Genomic DNA, 14675 nt, shown 5'->3' with positions numbered 1-14675 from the left:
GTGAGTGGCAAATTTCCGTTTCACAATATTAATAAACAAGTACATTAATAAATAAGAGTAATGCACATCATCAAAAATAAAAAAAGAATGAAGAAAGAGAAAAACAAATAAAACTAAAAAAATTGGTCCCTAATCATAGAGTACAACTTAAGGCATCAATAAAACAAGAACGGAGACAATGTTACAGAAATACATACCAGAAGTTTGTTTTAAGAGTACTACTTCTCACAAAGAATCTCTTTAACTAATGTTCATAGCACAAATGTGCACAAATCAGTGAATGAAACACTATAACAACATGAATATCCTCTCTGGACTGACCCAAAAGTTCAGAACATGATCAAAATGTTGATAGAAATGTGATTCATTAAAAGAAACAATATACAGGTTGAACATTAATAAAACTGGCAAACTGCAGGGATAGATTCCTGTCTGTAATTGGCAGGAAAAAGGTCCAAACATGTGTCAGAAATGGATGGTGTGCATGCAATAACAACAAATTGTCCCAGAACACGGTACAGAGCTGCATCGCATCCACATCACAACAGATGTTCAAAGTGGCCTCCATAGGATTTCAGGCGAAGATAGTATGGGTTGTCATGCAGGATACACATAATTGTACTTTGGCTTACACCATGTCAGTAGGCCTCTTCCCTGGAGTGTGTACTAGAGTACGTCTCAATATCCTGTAGAACTCAGTCATCCAAATCTGGCATCAGATTAGATTAGATTAGTTTTTTGTTCCATAGATCCTTGCTGAGGAAATCCTCGTGGATGTGGAACATGTCTTTTAAAGAAGCTAAAATAGCAATACTAATAGTATGAACATATACAATACATCATTTGTTTCTATTAAAAAATTCGTCAATGGAGTAGAAGGAGTTGGCCACTAGTAAGTCTTTCAGGCTCCTTTTAAACTGATCTTTATTTGTAACTAAATTTTTTATGTTTGCTGGCAAATTATTGAAGATGAGTGTTCCTGAGTAGTGGACCCCTTTTTGAACTAAAGTAAGTGCTTTTAAGTCCTTGTGCAGATCATTTTTATTCCTGGTATTGTATGTATGAACTGAGCTGTTTGTTGGAGAAAGAGATATATTATTCAGGACAAATTTCATTAAGGAGTAAATATACTGAGAGGCAGTAGTTAGTATACCCAGTTCTTTGAAGAGGTTTCTACAGGATGTCCGTGAATTTACTCCACAAATAATATGTATTACATGCTTTTGGACTCTGAAAACTTTTGTTTGACTTGAAGAGTTACCCCAAAATATTGTACCATATGACATTATGGAATGAAAGTAGGCAAAGTATACAAGCTTTTTCATTTTTATGTCGCCTGTGTCTGCTAACACTTGAATTACAAATACAGATTTGTTAAGGCGTTTCTGCAGTTCTGTGGTGTGCTCCTCCCAACTGAATTTATTATCAAGCTGTAATCCCAAGAATTTAAGACTGTCAACCTCTTCTATCTGCTCTTCTTCGTACTTCATGCATATGCTGGATGGAAACCTCTTACAGGTTCTGAATTGCATATAGTGAGTCTTTTCGAAGTTTAATGTCAGTGAGTTGGCTTTAAACCATTTATTAATATCCATGAAAATATCATTAGCAGATCTTTCTAGAACTACACTCGACATACTATTTATTGCAATACTTGTGTCATCTGCAAACAAAACTAACCCTGCTTCTGGCAGCATAACTGATGAGAGATCATTAATGTACAAATTAAAAAGCAATTGCCCTAAGATGGATGCTTGTGGGGCACCACATGTAATTTCTTCCCATTCTGATGATGACTGATGACTTAATTCACTAGTCCCTTGCACTGACGTGCTTTGTTTCCTGTTAGCAAGGTATGACTTAAACCATTTTGCAGCACTGCCTGTAACACCATAGAATTCTAATTTATTTAAAAGGATGTTGTGGTTCACACAATCAAATGCCTTTGACAAATCACTGGTTCACACAATCAAATGCCTTTGACAAATCACAGAAAATACCTGCTGCTTGTAATTTGTTATTTAATGAATTAAGTACATTTTCACTGTAGGTGTAAACAGCCTTCTCGATATCAGAACCCTTCAGAAATCCAAACTGTGTTCTTGATAATATGTTATTTGTGGTCAGATGGTTGAGCAGCTGCCTGTACATTATTTTTTCTAAAATTTTTGAGAATGCTGGCAAAAGTGAAATTGGTCTGTAGTTTGATGGTATCTCTTCATCCCCTTTTTTCAATAGAGGCTTAACATCTGCATATTTTAGCCAGTCAGGCATATGTACAGTCTGATAGCTCTCTTCATGTTCGTCTATCTGAAAGGGCCCACGATCACACAAATGTCCAAAAAGGGCTTGAAATGTTGTTTGATGTGTTTGGTGTTTGTGAGGGTACTTGTTTCAGTATATCCATGTTGCCTCTCAACCATTTCCATCTTCTTCCCAAAATGAATGTCAGGCCATTCTGGTGCTTACAATATGCTGCATCAATCACACACCCTACAACATATAAGGAACACACGGGACATAGTCAGGAGGACTGCCATTTGTCAGCGCCATCTTCTGTGGCAACAATGCATTTCCAGACACTGGTACACAGGACCTTTCTCCCTCCATTTCCACTCAAGAATCCGAACCTGCAGTGTCACACTCTAAATGAATGCTCAAACACTGTATTTTGACATGCGCAGCAGTTCCAGCATAATATGGCATGAAAGCAGGAAACAGAGGTGGGGCCTCATTCTCACAGGTATCAGTGGGGTCATACTGTCCATCTGTGATGCATAAACTCACTGCCTCTGTCCCAGGAAACCCTCTTAAATTGGCCTGTATTATCCCATGAACCTCACTGACGTGGTGGTAGTCACGACTGAGTGTCTCCATGCGTTGTCAGCATCCCACTGTGGAGTGCTGATGTTCATTTTGTTATTCCTGTGCAAGGATGGCTTGTCTCTTCTGTATGTCCCTGAAGCAAGAGACAACACTGACCATGGTGCGCTATCACATGACAGCAGTCAGCTGGCCAAGTGTGATGACACATCCTGCTTATCTCTCACAGAATTGGTGCATGAGATTACATGTCCTGTAATGGTATACCCCCTTGGAGCATCAGTCATATTGGATGTCACTACCAATTTGGATTGATTTCACACAGATCAAGTGATAGTGAGTCTTGCATCTTTGTCTTGCTGAAAGCACAAGTGACCACTCCATGCTCCTACACTACCTGGAATACTTGACAGTTGTGCCAGTGACCTGTCACAACCACTTACATGCACACCCCAGCTCTCACAAAAACTCAGTTTCGTCAACCCTAGTGCACCAAAAGATGGTGGCTCTCCACTCAAGGTCGTCGCCACGGCAAGGAGCCTTGTCCAGCTGAACCAATGGACTGTCCATCAGCAAAGGGGTGAGGGGGGGGGGAGGAGGGGGGAACTTGTAGCAACCCTCTGTATTTTCTGGCCCAATTGAGGCTGTGGCCTGTAACAGCCTTGTGCACTGTTTGGCGCACACTCACTTGTGTCATATCCAAGTTCTAGCAACAACACCTTAAATGTTTCCACATCATCCTTGCATATCTCTGTGAGGATGATGTGGCACAAATGAATAGGCAGCTGTGTAGTACAGAGGTGGATCAATTCCACTGGCCTGTATGCTTTATACGGGAACTGGTTGCAATAAAACATGTGTTTGAATAATCACGTGAGACATGAGAAGCTGGACTGATTCAAGTTTGGCAACAGGATAGTGCTGTGCTTCACATGATCCTGTGACACCTTGAACTGATAGACTGATAGACAAGCTTGTTGAAAATCTCTTACTTAATTACAGTATTGCACTGCTGACTTCATTTGTACGGTGGGTTCACTTTCAAGATAACTGCTCAAGTATTCAATTTTGTGTGCCTCGGCCAGGCAGCTGGGAGAGAGAACTGAAACTGTTCCAGCTAGGCCCTGGGCTAGATCATGCTGCAAGAGTTTCTGAATACTTCAAACTTCCTCACAAAGAGGAAGTGCTTGAACCTGAATCCTTGCATTTCCTCCCCATGAGACTGTTTGCAAAGATTCCTGTTTTTCTCTCACCTGCCCCCAATGACACTTTCTTCTTTGTTATCACATTCCTCATCATGGCCAGACTCTAGGTCCTGCCTATTTTTTCTGGCGCTTGCACTTCAGTGTCACACCTGAGGGGTTCCTCCATGTGAGCCACACATTTTTGCAGTATGTACACAAGATCTCAGTGTCTCAGATTTATCTCCTATGTCCCTGCTGAAATTTCAACAGAGAGCGCACCTCTTTGGTATCACTGACAGTGACCAGTGTTGTCTTCTCACTGCTTTCGCTCACAGAAAGGCTCCCTACTTTTTCTGCTAGCTTAGCAACCTCATCCTTCTGTTGCTGAGTCTCATCAGCACTAGTGAGCTTTATACTCTCAACCTCCTATTCAAGTATGTGAATCACCTGGATACTGTCTGCTACATGGCCCTTAATGGACTCAGGACACTGCGCCCCAGCTTCTTGACAGTGAATAACTCACTTGCTTGCACTGGTACTGCTCTTCTAATGCATGGAAATCCCCAACAAGCCATGCCTCTCATGTCTTAATCTCTTCACTAATGTGCAGCTGCTCCACTTCTAGGATGCCGGGGTGCTGCTCCACTAGCTCAAATTTACCCTCAAGTTCAGTTACAACACTGGTTCACAATTTCAGAGCAAGATCATTTAGCTTTTCATTAATCTTGTCCCCTAAATTTTGTGATATTTTTGCATTATTGTCTGTATTTTACAATGTCTGGAGATTTCATTGTATTCTTCATATTCTTTCATCAAAACTTGCATTAGCTCTGCCATACTTAACTAATTACTGGCAACAAGACTAATTGCAGGCTCAACAGTGTCCTCACTCTTACACTGGGAATTCTGTCCTACATTTTGATCCTCAGGCTTGGTCGGGAAAGCCAGTTGTGCACTTTCCAAATTTAGAATTTTGGCATCATTGCTAAAATCTGGTTTGGCACAATGCTCACTTTCTTATGTGACCCAGGATGAACTCAGTTTCATGTTCTCTACAGTCTTCAGCTGATTGACCTCAGAAACTAGGACCTTTCCTTGTTTGATGTTGCTTTCCCAGATAGCACAGTAAGCCAGTTTCAAACTAGTTTCCAGATGTAAAGTTCAATTATATAAGCTTGATCAAAGCTGGAATATTCAGGCCTGTTAGTTGGATTCGAGCTTGAAACAAACATCAAAGTTGGCAGAGTTCAAGCTATATTTCAAGCTTGACTTATCAAGTTTGGCTCCAGCTGTATCTACACACGTGGAATACAGCCTGGTATTTACAGCTTGTTTTAAGCTACAAAATTATTAATCTGAATTTATTGAACCTAATTAATTAAATAAATATCAGAATGGAAATGGTGTGAAAAAAATTATCAAGACATGTATGTTTAAAAATTTTTAATTTTCAAAATGTTTAAAATTGTTTTATTTTACAATTTAATTATTCTGAAGCCCCTCTGGCCCCAGCACACAGACCAGAGCAGGATCAAATATCGCTGACTTCTGCTGGTATAATGATCCTGTAACAGGTAAAAGAAAATGTTAGCCATACCTAAACATAAAAAACGTAAAAAGTTGAAACCGATCAACCTAAATATAATTTATGCCCCAGATTAGCAAAATACCTTCAAACTCACTGATGTAGTAAAAATCATTAACTAGTATAAACATCACTGAGTAAGCAGCTGCTTCTGGTGACTTCATTCCAAAGAGTTTTTAAAGTAATTTGAAATAACTTTTTGTTTGAAATGTTTAAAGTAAAGACGACATTTGGGTAATTTTGCGATGACTTCATGAAGAAGCCACACATCACTATTTCTAACAGTTTCAGGGCCATTTAATCTGAATTATAAAGAAACAATTACTTGAAATCATATACACCTCATACTGTAAGCTTATGAGGAAACTACCGTTTAGAAAAATGTAGACGTTTTATTCTATCCACAATTATATTTTGGTGAGTAAAACTGAATCAAAATGAAATAAAAGATGAAATCGAAATAAATTTAAGAAATTACCAGTTCAGTGGAACTGAAATGTAAAAGAACAAAAAATGTTCTCCTTGTCATATTTTAATATTGCCTTTTATTAGATTTCAGCCACATTACAAATAACAATAAAAGTAAGAAATACCAGTAAGCCTTGCAGTATTATTTCACCTAGGGAACAACAAAATTAAGAGCAATTGAAGGCCAGTCAAAGCTACGTAAATAAAAAAGACTGACACATATGTAGTGACTGATTCTTGATGCACTTTTTCCCGTTCACCATGTCATTACTATTTGTATTCGCAAAGAAACTTTTCACACTTCACGATTATTCATTCATGGTGTGACACACGTGAGTATTTACAAGTAAACAAATGTAATAGGACAATAAATATAAAAAGGCGAGATTTTAAAAAGGTAAAATAACATTAAGTTTTAATTTATTGGTCCCACGTACTAGAGAGCTAGTTTAAAATGACCTCTTTTTGCTGAACAACTTGTAATATGTTTTCTTAGCTGGTAATCCATTTCACTTTCATCCAGGTTCAATTTTTCTACGTAAAAGAATATGATATTTCTTTACGTTACGTAATAATATTTAACATTTGTAATATTAACGTACCACTAGAGAAAAATGCACCAGCGTACCTGTAATACTGCTATACCGGGTCTGAAGAAGATATATAGTTTAAGGCAGGGGACGCCATGCACTTTCCGAACTATTTTCCAGTATAAAACAAACTTTGCAACAGTCAACAATCATTAACGCACGTCACAAACATAAGATGGCCGTAAACCTAGCAGAGTCAGTGCAAGGCTTATAAACACTTGTGGCGCTTGCCGTGGACATCTATGGAAGCTATGCTGTGCGCGCATCTGCTGTACAGCTTCCAGGGAAATTACAGTTTATTTCAAGCTTGGGAAAATTATTTTAATTCAAGCTAAATTTTTACAGCTTGATGTAAACTGTGTAACAGGTTGATTTTTCAATCTTGAATTTTCAACTGAACCTAAACTCAATATCCACCTTGAAATAAGCCGTGTAACAGGTTGATTTTTCAATCTTGAATTTTCAACTGAACCTAAACTCAATATCCACCTTGAAATAAGCTTGAGTGCTAGCTGGGTTCTAACTTGTTGCATCAAGTGCTACTCTTGGAATGGTTATGTGTATCCATATTCGATAACCAAACCAGCAAAAAGTTACAAAAGGAAATCCCTGAACACAAATACTTTTACACCCAAAAATACAAATCAAATTAACATGCAAAAGTTACAGGAAACCTAAGCTAAAAAGTAGTTACTCAAAATCTAATAATAGAAGTTGTCCTCACATGCAAGTTACGTCCCTATACAATGTTATTAAATAAGATAAGAAAAAGAACAATCAAAACAGAATTTACAGTGGAACAAACATCTTGAGCAGTATCACCATTATAATGTCATACTGAGTAGGATACGTCTTATTTTCAAAATCCGCAGTATAATAATCAGTTTCCTAAACCTGAGGAGGAAAATCACTCAAAAACACTGGATCATCTGTACCACTGAAAGTATTTGTGTGGCACAGCTTTTGTAAACACAGCTCAGCTTTATGACCATGCCTGTGGCAAAAGAGGCATTGTGGACTTCTTGGTGTAGACTGCAACCATAAACTCTCATGGACTCACTGTGAGCTGAGCATAGACTGACTGAGCGCAGATTGACAGCAGAGGCCCAGTGGCACTGGTTATATTATCATGCTGATGAGAACACCCCATCTGGTTGATTGGCTGCCAGAAGCTGTGATGATTGTATGCTCTTTGGCTCTCTGCACAACCTGATGTCATCAGGCAGTTGATTGGTGCCTATGCAAGGTGTGGCAATGTAGTTCCATTGGCTGCAGTGCCCTGTTGAGGCACCAGTCACTGTCAGCCTCATCAAATGTCCTGTCCTACTGATTATACAACTGGAGAAATCCTACCATACCAAGGGATGTCATCTGGCAGCCACCAGAGGATGTAACAGATTTCAAGTCTTCCGAATCTCTGTTGAAATCTGACTCTAATACTGGATCTTCCATATCAACTTCCAGTCCTTCTTCAATTATGTCATCAGACCATTCCTTCCCCTCATACAGACTCCTTCCACATGTCTGCTCTCTGCTCTTTGTTTAACTGTGGAATTCCCATTACATTCTGAATGTTAACAACCTTACTTTTAATTTAACCAAATGACATTTTGACTTTATGTAAGATGAATCAGCTCTTACAATGACCATTCCTTTTCCAGTGTCATCAAGTTTTTCCTGTAACCATTTCACCTTGGATTTCCTGCCCATCATATTTATTTCATTCCTAAGCAGCTTGTATTACTTTATTTCTGTCTTTCCCTAAACATTTTTGTACTTCCTTCTTTCATCTATGAAGTTCACTATTTCTTCTGTTACCCCAGGTTTTTTCACAGTTACCTTCCTAACAGCTATGTTTGCCTGTCCAATTTCTGTGACTGCACTTTTCAAAGATGTTTGTTCCCTTCAGCTGAACTTTCTACTGTGTTATTCATTACTGCACTATTTACAGCCTTTTAGAACTCCAAATTCATCTCACTGTTACTCAGTACTGCTGTATCCAACTTCTTTCCAAATTGATTATTTCATGTGATTCTCTTAAACTTCAGTCTATGCTTCATCACTACTAAATTACGATCTGAGTGTATATCTGCTCATGGGTACACTGTAAATACATTTGATTTTGGAATCTCTGTCTTAGCACAATAGTTATGTGTCATTCAACCCACACCATCTGATGAGAGCTTGCTAAAGGTAGTATTTTGCTGCAGCTTCCTGCCACGGAAGCTGGAAGTGACCACCAGCTGTTAATGCCATCAGTTACTGTCTGTATATGTTTTCAAAACTGCTCACAACTGCAGCAACATAACTTTGTTTATTACTTGCCTTTTTATTAACTTTATTCAGAACTCATTTTATCCCAGAACATTGCCCTATGCCTTAAACAGGAGGGTTCTCCAGTACTGAAGGGTTTCAAGTAAAAGATACATTTCAGAAATATTTTTGTGAGCCTACAAACTAATGATTACAACTGAGAAAGGAACATATGCTCTAACTTTGAAAATAGAGTGATCCTGAACTATTATTACTACTAAAAGCAGCTATTGTTGTAGCCTGAATATTGTAAAACTACATGCTGCAATAGTAAGAATAAGGTGTAAGGGTACCTAAACAATGTTTTTTCATTCCGTCTTTGATCTTCTATCACACATCCATTGAAAGCACATTCCTGAATCCATATGTTTGCAATCATACAGAACAAGATAATTACCCACAAAAACTTTACAAGTTGTTCACCACTGTTAGCATCACAATCTTTTATTGCCATTACAAGATATGATGCTTACCGCATTTGCTGCAGCCAGGAGCTGATGTGGCTATCACTGCTATTTCAGGAGTCAAAGCTCAGCAGTTGCAAGAGACAATTGATGATATCAAGATAGTTGGCTGCCAAGCAGTTCCAGCAACAATTGATCCCTTGCTTAGCTTAGACAACAGTAGCACCTACCAGCCATGACTGCAGCCACCACAGTGGGCAGTTCAATCGAAATAGTATCTGCAGAAGTCAAAACTGATAAATCATACCATTTAATAAATTGTACACAGGGTTCCTGGCCCATCCTTACCTTCAGGAGGTGAAATGTGTAGTACTCATACTTCCAGCAGATATATAAAAGTAAGTATACACTTCTTAACTTTCAGAACTAACAGTTTCTTTCTTGAGGAGGAGAGATGGATATATTTGGAAAGGTTAAAAGGAAGGGCTGATCTCTTGGATCCTAGAATGAGAGAGACCCAGTTTAGTATGTACAATGGTACACAAAAATGAAGAAGGATGTCAGAGAGGTCAACATCACAGATTGGTAAGCACTGTGCCAGCTTCAGTACATAAATGATGAGGACAGAGTGAGATGCAAAGATAGATTAGTGGGAACAGAAATGAATGGTGCAATGAAGAATTATGAGAGAGAAAAAACAGAAACATTTTATGAGATTAAGGACATGGGTCATTGGGATACAATGATGTGTTGGAGGGCGAGTTCCCATCTCTGAAGTTCATTGCAGAAAACTAGTATCAGATGGGAGTACTCAAATAGCTTGTGTGGTGAAGCAAGTACTCTGGTCCTTTGAATCATGCTGTAGAGCATGCTTAAGCTGAGTTTCTGCAAGGTAGACATTTGTGTGAGCTGAGGTTAAAATGTGTAATAAAAGTTTTTAGTTTCTAGATGGACACAGTGTTCCCATAGACAGTGTGGCTAGAGGGTATACTATGTCAAGCACCTGAAGATGGGTCCTCAAGGTTCAAAATGCATTGTGCTTATTGTTACTACTTCTCAATTCATTGTTAATGACAATTTAGCTGTCATTACATTGCAACAGAAATCTGAACATTTGCTGTACATCAAGTGCTAAGTAAGACAGGTTGCCTCAATGTTGGATTGCCATTGATCAAGTGAAACTTACCAGGACCAAAATTAGTGACACAAGTAGTCATAGAACATCTTTTACAGTGAAGAATATGTCAAAAAATTGAGATGATGATGACATTACACATTCTAGGTGCTTTGAGGATAGTAGTGGTTCCTATTTCAGGACACATAGACAAAAGCTTACTCTTTAAGCCAACAATAATATGTCACAAGAGGAACAGTACTCTACTGTACTTCCTACACTTTGTACGTTTCTAGAATGGAAAGGAGCTCTAACAACTGGTACAATGGAAAGTACCTTTGCCATACTCTTCACAGTGGTTTGCAAAATATAAATTTAGATTGTATGTAGCGTCACCGTGGTGGAGGTAAATAAGAAACATTATATGCAACACAAAAGAGGGTTGGATCAGTTCTTTCTGAGAAAATATATTAAGAAAATATGAGTGCAAGTGGGAAAACAGCCATTACTGTATCATAAATTGAGGATGTCCCAGGAAAGGCAATCTTAGTGACACATAAAATTAATAACAGTCAGCAATAATGCATACAGACACAACTTTAATAAAGACCACACCAGCTCAGTTGTTGGATAACAATTGTCACTGTCTAGGAGCATCTGCACCCACCATCATTATGGGAACCAGGAAGGTAGAAATAGGAACATCAACACCAAGTTCATTAAAAATATCAGGGGGTGTGAAAGGTAGCCAGATGAAAGATGCAACTGAAAAGATTAATTTCATTCTGTACAGGGTAAAGACATATGTGTTGATCATTTTGTGTCCCACAACTATGGACAGGGTGTGAACAGCATTTAATAGCATTTATACAACTATCATCCCTCTCCACTATGCACTCTAGAGTGCATTACAAGGTAGATACAGGTACAGGAATGAACTGATTTTTTCTAATAATTTGTGGATTTTGTGCTTGTGGCTCATTAAAAAACTTTATAATTTAGAGATCACTGTGGGCAACAAAAACCAGTAATTCTATAGAAGGCTGTTTATTAATAGGTAAACAGCATTCTACTTTTAAATGTGTTTCTTTCCATTATTACTAAAATGATCTGTTTTTGTTGCTGGTATTATTATCTACAAGGGCATGCTGAGAAGTAATACCTCTGAACTTTTTATACCACAAATCTTAAGCTTCTTATATCAGACAAACATTATTACCATTCTACATTTTATTCTTCATGTGCTAGCATTTGCAGCCATCTGCCACTAGAGGTCTCTGAATTGTTGTGTATAACATGGTGGTGTGTAAAGTAACTGGGTCAGCATGTGAGGAACATTGTGCTGTAATAGAATTTCGAATTTTAAGAGTTTATGCATGCATGGAGCACCCCCTCCTTCAGCATGACAATGCTAGACCACACACGAGTGCTGTAACATCTGCAACAATCTGGCACTTAGTGTTCACTGGCATCAATCATTCTACATACAGTCCCATCTTGGCCTCATTCTATTTTCATCTGTTATCAAAGCTTAAAGAACACATTTGAAGACTTCACATTGATAACGATGTTATGCACACAGAGGTGAGGTTGTGGCTCCATCAACAAAGTGAAACATTCTACTATGCCATTGCCAACAAACTATTCTATTCTTGGGAAAAAATGTGTTTGTTGCCAGAGTGACTATCTTGTGAAATAAATATGTAGACGTGAAGAACAGAGATGTTGAATGTTAATAATATTTGTTTTATTTAAAAAGCTTTAAGAGATTTCACATTAAAAAATTTGGAGGCATTGCTTTCAGCATGGCTTGTATAGTGATAAACCGTCTTCTATGATGTGGCAAGACAGCTTACAATATTTATTTTATTTTACAGGATACAGTGGTGTACATAATTGATAACACCCCAACTCTGACAGGACATCAGATATGTAGTGTTCTTCTGCAGGACTTAGACTGTGCAGAGACTGAGCCTCCATATGAATGGACAGTTGATATTGATCTGGGTGAGAAACCACAGTATGTTCCACCATCAGATCCAGCGGTATGTTTCAGTACTCTTTACTGCATTATAATATATACTATTCTTAATAGGTCATTGGGAGAGAAATATACAACAAATATTCCAAAAAGTTACAATCACATATATTTATTCACTTCAGTTTTTAAGGAATCACAATTATGTTCTGAGGTCCTTTATCATGATATAATACTGTCAACAAAAGTAATCCACTTACTGAAATCATTGTTCATATCTTGAATTTTGGTACACAACATATCTCATAAGAAACATGATGGTATGGACAGCCTACAAAACAGATAACTGATTCTTGGCTTTGGTTTTTCATTTTCCTAGCTCCAGAACCCCATGGTAGTTTTGAAAAGATTTTGTGACTTTTTGCTTCAAAAAGCATATGACAAATAACAGATGTCTTGATTAAGGTCAAGCTTATTAATACAGGAAATAGATTTACATTAGACCCTACCTGCAGAAGTAGGTAACAGAATTAAGAAACACAGCAGGTGTAATAACATTGCTTGTTGCTTCACAGCTTTGCACACATTTACCATAAAAGCATACCAACAAACAAACTAAATAGTATTATATTTAGCAACATGGTTGGCAAATGTAAGAGAAATGTAGAAATTAAGTTATTATGAATATGTTGATTTTTTCTGTGAAGCAATAGTAGGAGAAAGTATGCCAGAACTGGGTAATAAATATCAGTAAAGCAGTTAATTGCAGGACGTACTGTTGTCATTCATGATATAAAGTAGCTGAAAAAGAATCATAATGAAGATGACTGTGTTATAATCATTACATATGTACACAATAATATTTGTAATCATTTATTTTATTTTATTTATATTCGTATTCCTTAGATCCTTTAATGCCTGTGAGATGCTAGGATGTGGAACGAAAATAGCTCAGTTATTGAAATCATTGCTCATACCTTGACTTTTTGATGTACAATTTATCTTATAAGAAACATGATGGTGTGGACAGCCTACAAAACAATTGGAAATCAGATCATGGTTTTGTAGCTGCATGGTATGTTCTACTACTTATGTGGCTTATCTGTTACTCAGCACCTCCTATTTACAGAAATGATTAGATTTACTCACTCAGAAGTTTGTTGTGTATTGCTTAATTAAATGGAATGACCTTAGTGAAAAATAAATACTGAAATGGGTAAGGTAACCACTCAGCATATAAATGAGACACTGAATGGCTAGCAGACACATAAACAAGACAGAAACTGTTTCAAAGCTTTCAGACAATGTCATTCCTTGCAGCTTTTCTTAAGTTAGATCAAGTTTAGCTAAAGTTTTAGTCTTGTTTATGTGCCTGTTGAGAGTTAAAACACTTCACACAAGTCCAAAATGTTGGTAGAAGTTTTACACGTAGATTAAATCTTACAAAAGGTAAAAGCAGCAAGCAGTCACTGTTAATAGTGTTACTTATTAGGAATAAATTGCACTATTATTTGTTTGAAACTGATATTCATTGTCTGATGGCTGTTCGTGTTTATAATTCCATTTAACTGATATGTTAAACATGAAACATGTTCTCTTCAAGACTGGGCTGAAAGTCTTGGTTTGGTGGTGTCATCAAAAATGGAAATGTTGACTGCTTTTGAAGAGTTCATATTTTGCAGAGTAATAAACAAGATTCAGTACAATTACGAAGTTTGGGAATACAGGTATATACATCGAATTCACGAAAACTGGTGTTCTTAGACAGCTACATCACATGAAGCTACAGGAAACAAGCAAATACAAAACTGAGTCAGTTATTACATCAATAAACACTAAAGACTCCCATGGTTATGATGAAATTTCAAATAGAAATATCAGAAATTACGAAAACGATAGATTGCTATTCACAATACAGATGACACATTGAGTTGCAGGCAGGAACAATGAAAAGAATGTTACGCTCTCAGCTTTTATCCAAAGTTTTCTTCAGACAAGAAAGGAAAACACATTCACATTCACACAGCTTTTTTTTCTAAAAAAAAGTTTGAGGGTACTCCGGCATTGGATAAAACGCAGCAAAAATTACTTATAACTGAAGCATGGGATACCACCCATCTGCTTTTAGCCATGACGTCATCAACATGTCTAACTAAAAAAAAAAAAAGGACTCTTCAGTTGACTTTACTACAGCTCAAATGAAGGTTTACAGTCTT

General features: G+C 37.4%; 1 protein-coding gene across 3 annotated transcripts in view; it reads left to right on the top strand.

Annotated features, from left to right (window-relative positions):
- LOC126161620 (sphingomyelin phosphodiesterase-like) overlaps window positions 1-14675 on the top strand; it is a 361860-nt gene that overhangs the window by 286673 nt on the left and 60512 nt on the right. For 2 of the 3 annotated variants that reach the window (XM_049917578.1, XM_049917580.1), the window contains exon 4: window positions 12359-12526. The exons of the other annotated variant lie outside the window; for it this stretch is intronic. In XM_049917578.1, coding sequence (XP_049773535.1) covers window positions 12359-12526 — 168 coding nt within the window. The remainder of the gene's footprint in view (window positions 1-12358; window positions 12527-14675) is intronic. 3 annotated transcript variants of the gene reach the window in all.

Source organism: Schistocerca cancellata, chromosome 2, assembly GCF_023864275.1.
Source record: "Schistocerca cancellata isolate TAMUIC-IGC-003103 chromosome 2, iqSchCanc2.1, whole genome shotgun sequence".
Taxonomy (NCBI): domain Eukaryota; kingdom Metazoa; phylum Arthropoda; class Insecta; order Orthoptera; family Acrididae; genus Schistocerca; species Schistocerca cancellata.
Note: the sequence above shows the minus strand (reverse complement) of the source record. Positions and strands in the feature narration are given on the sequence as shown.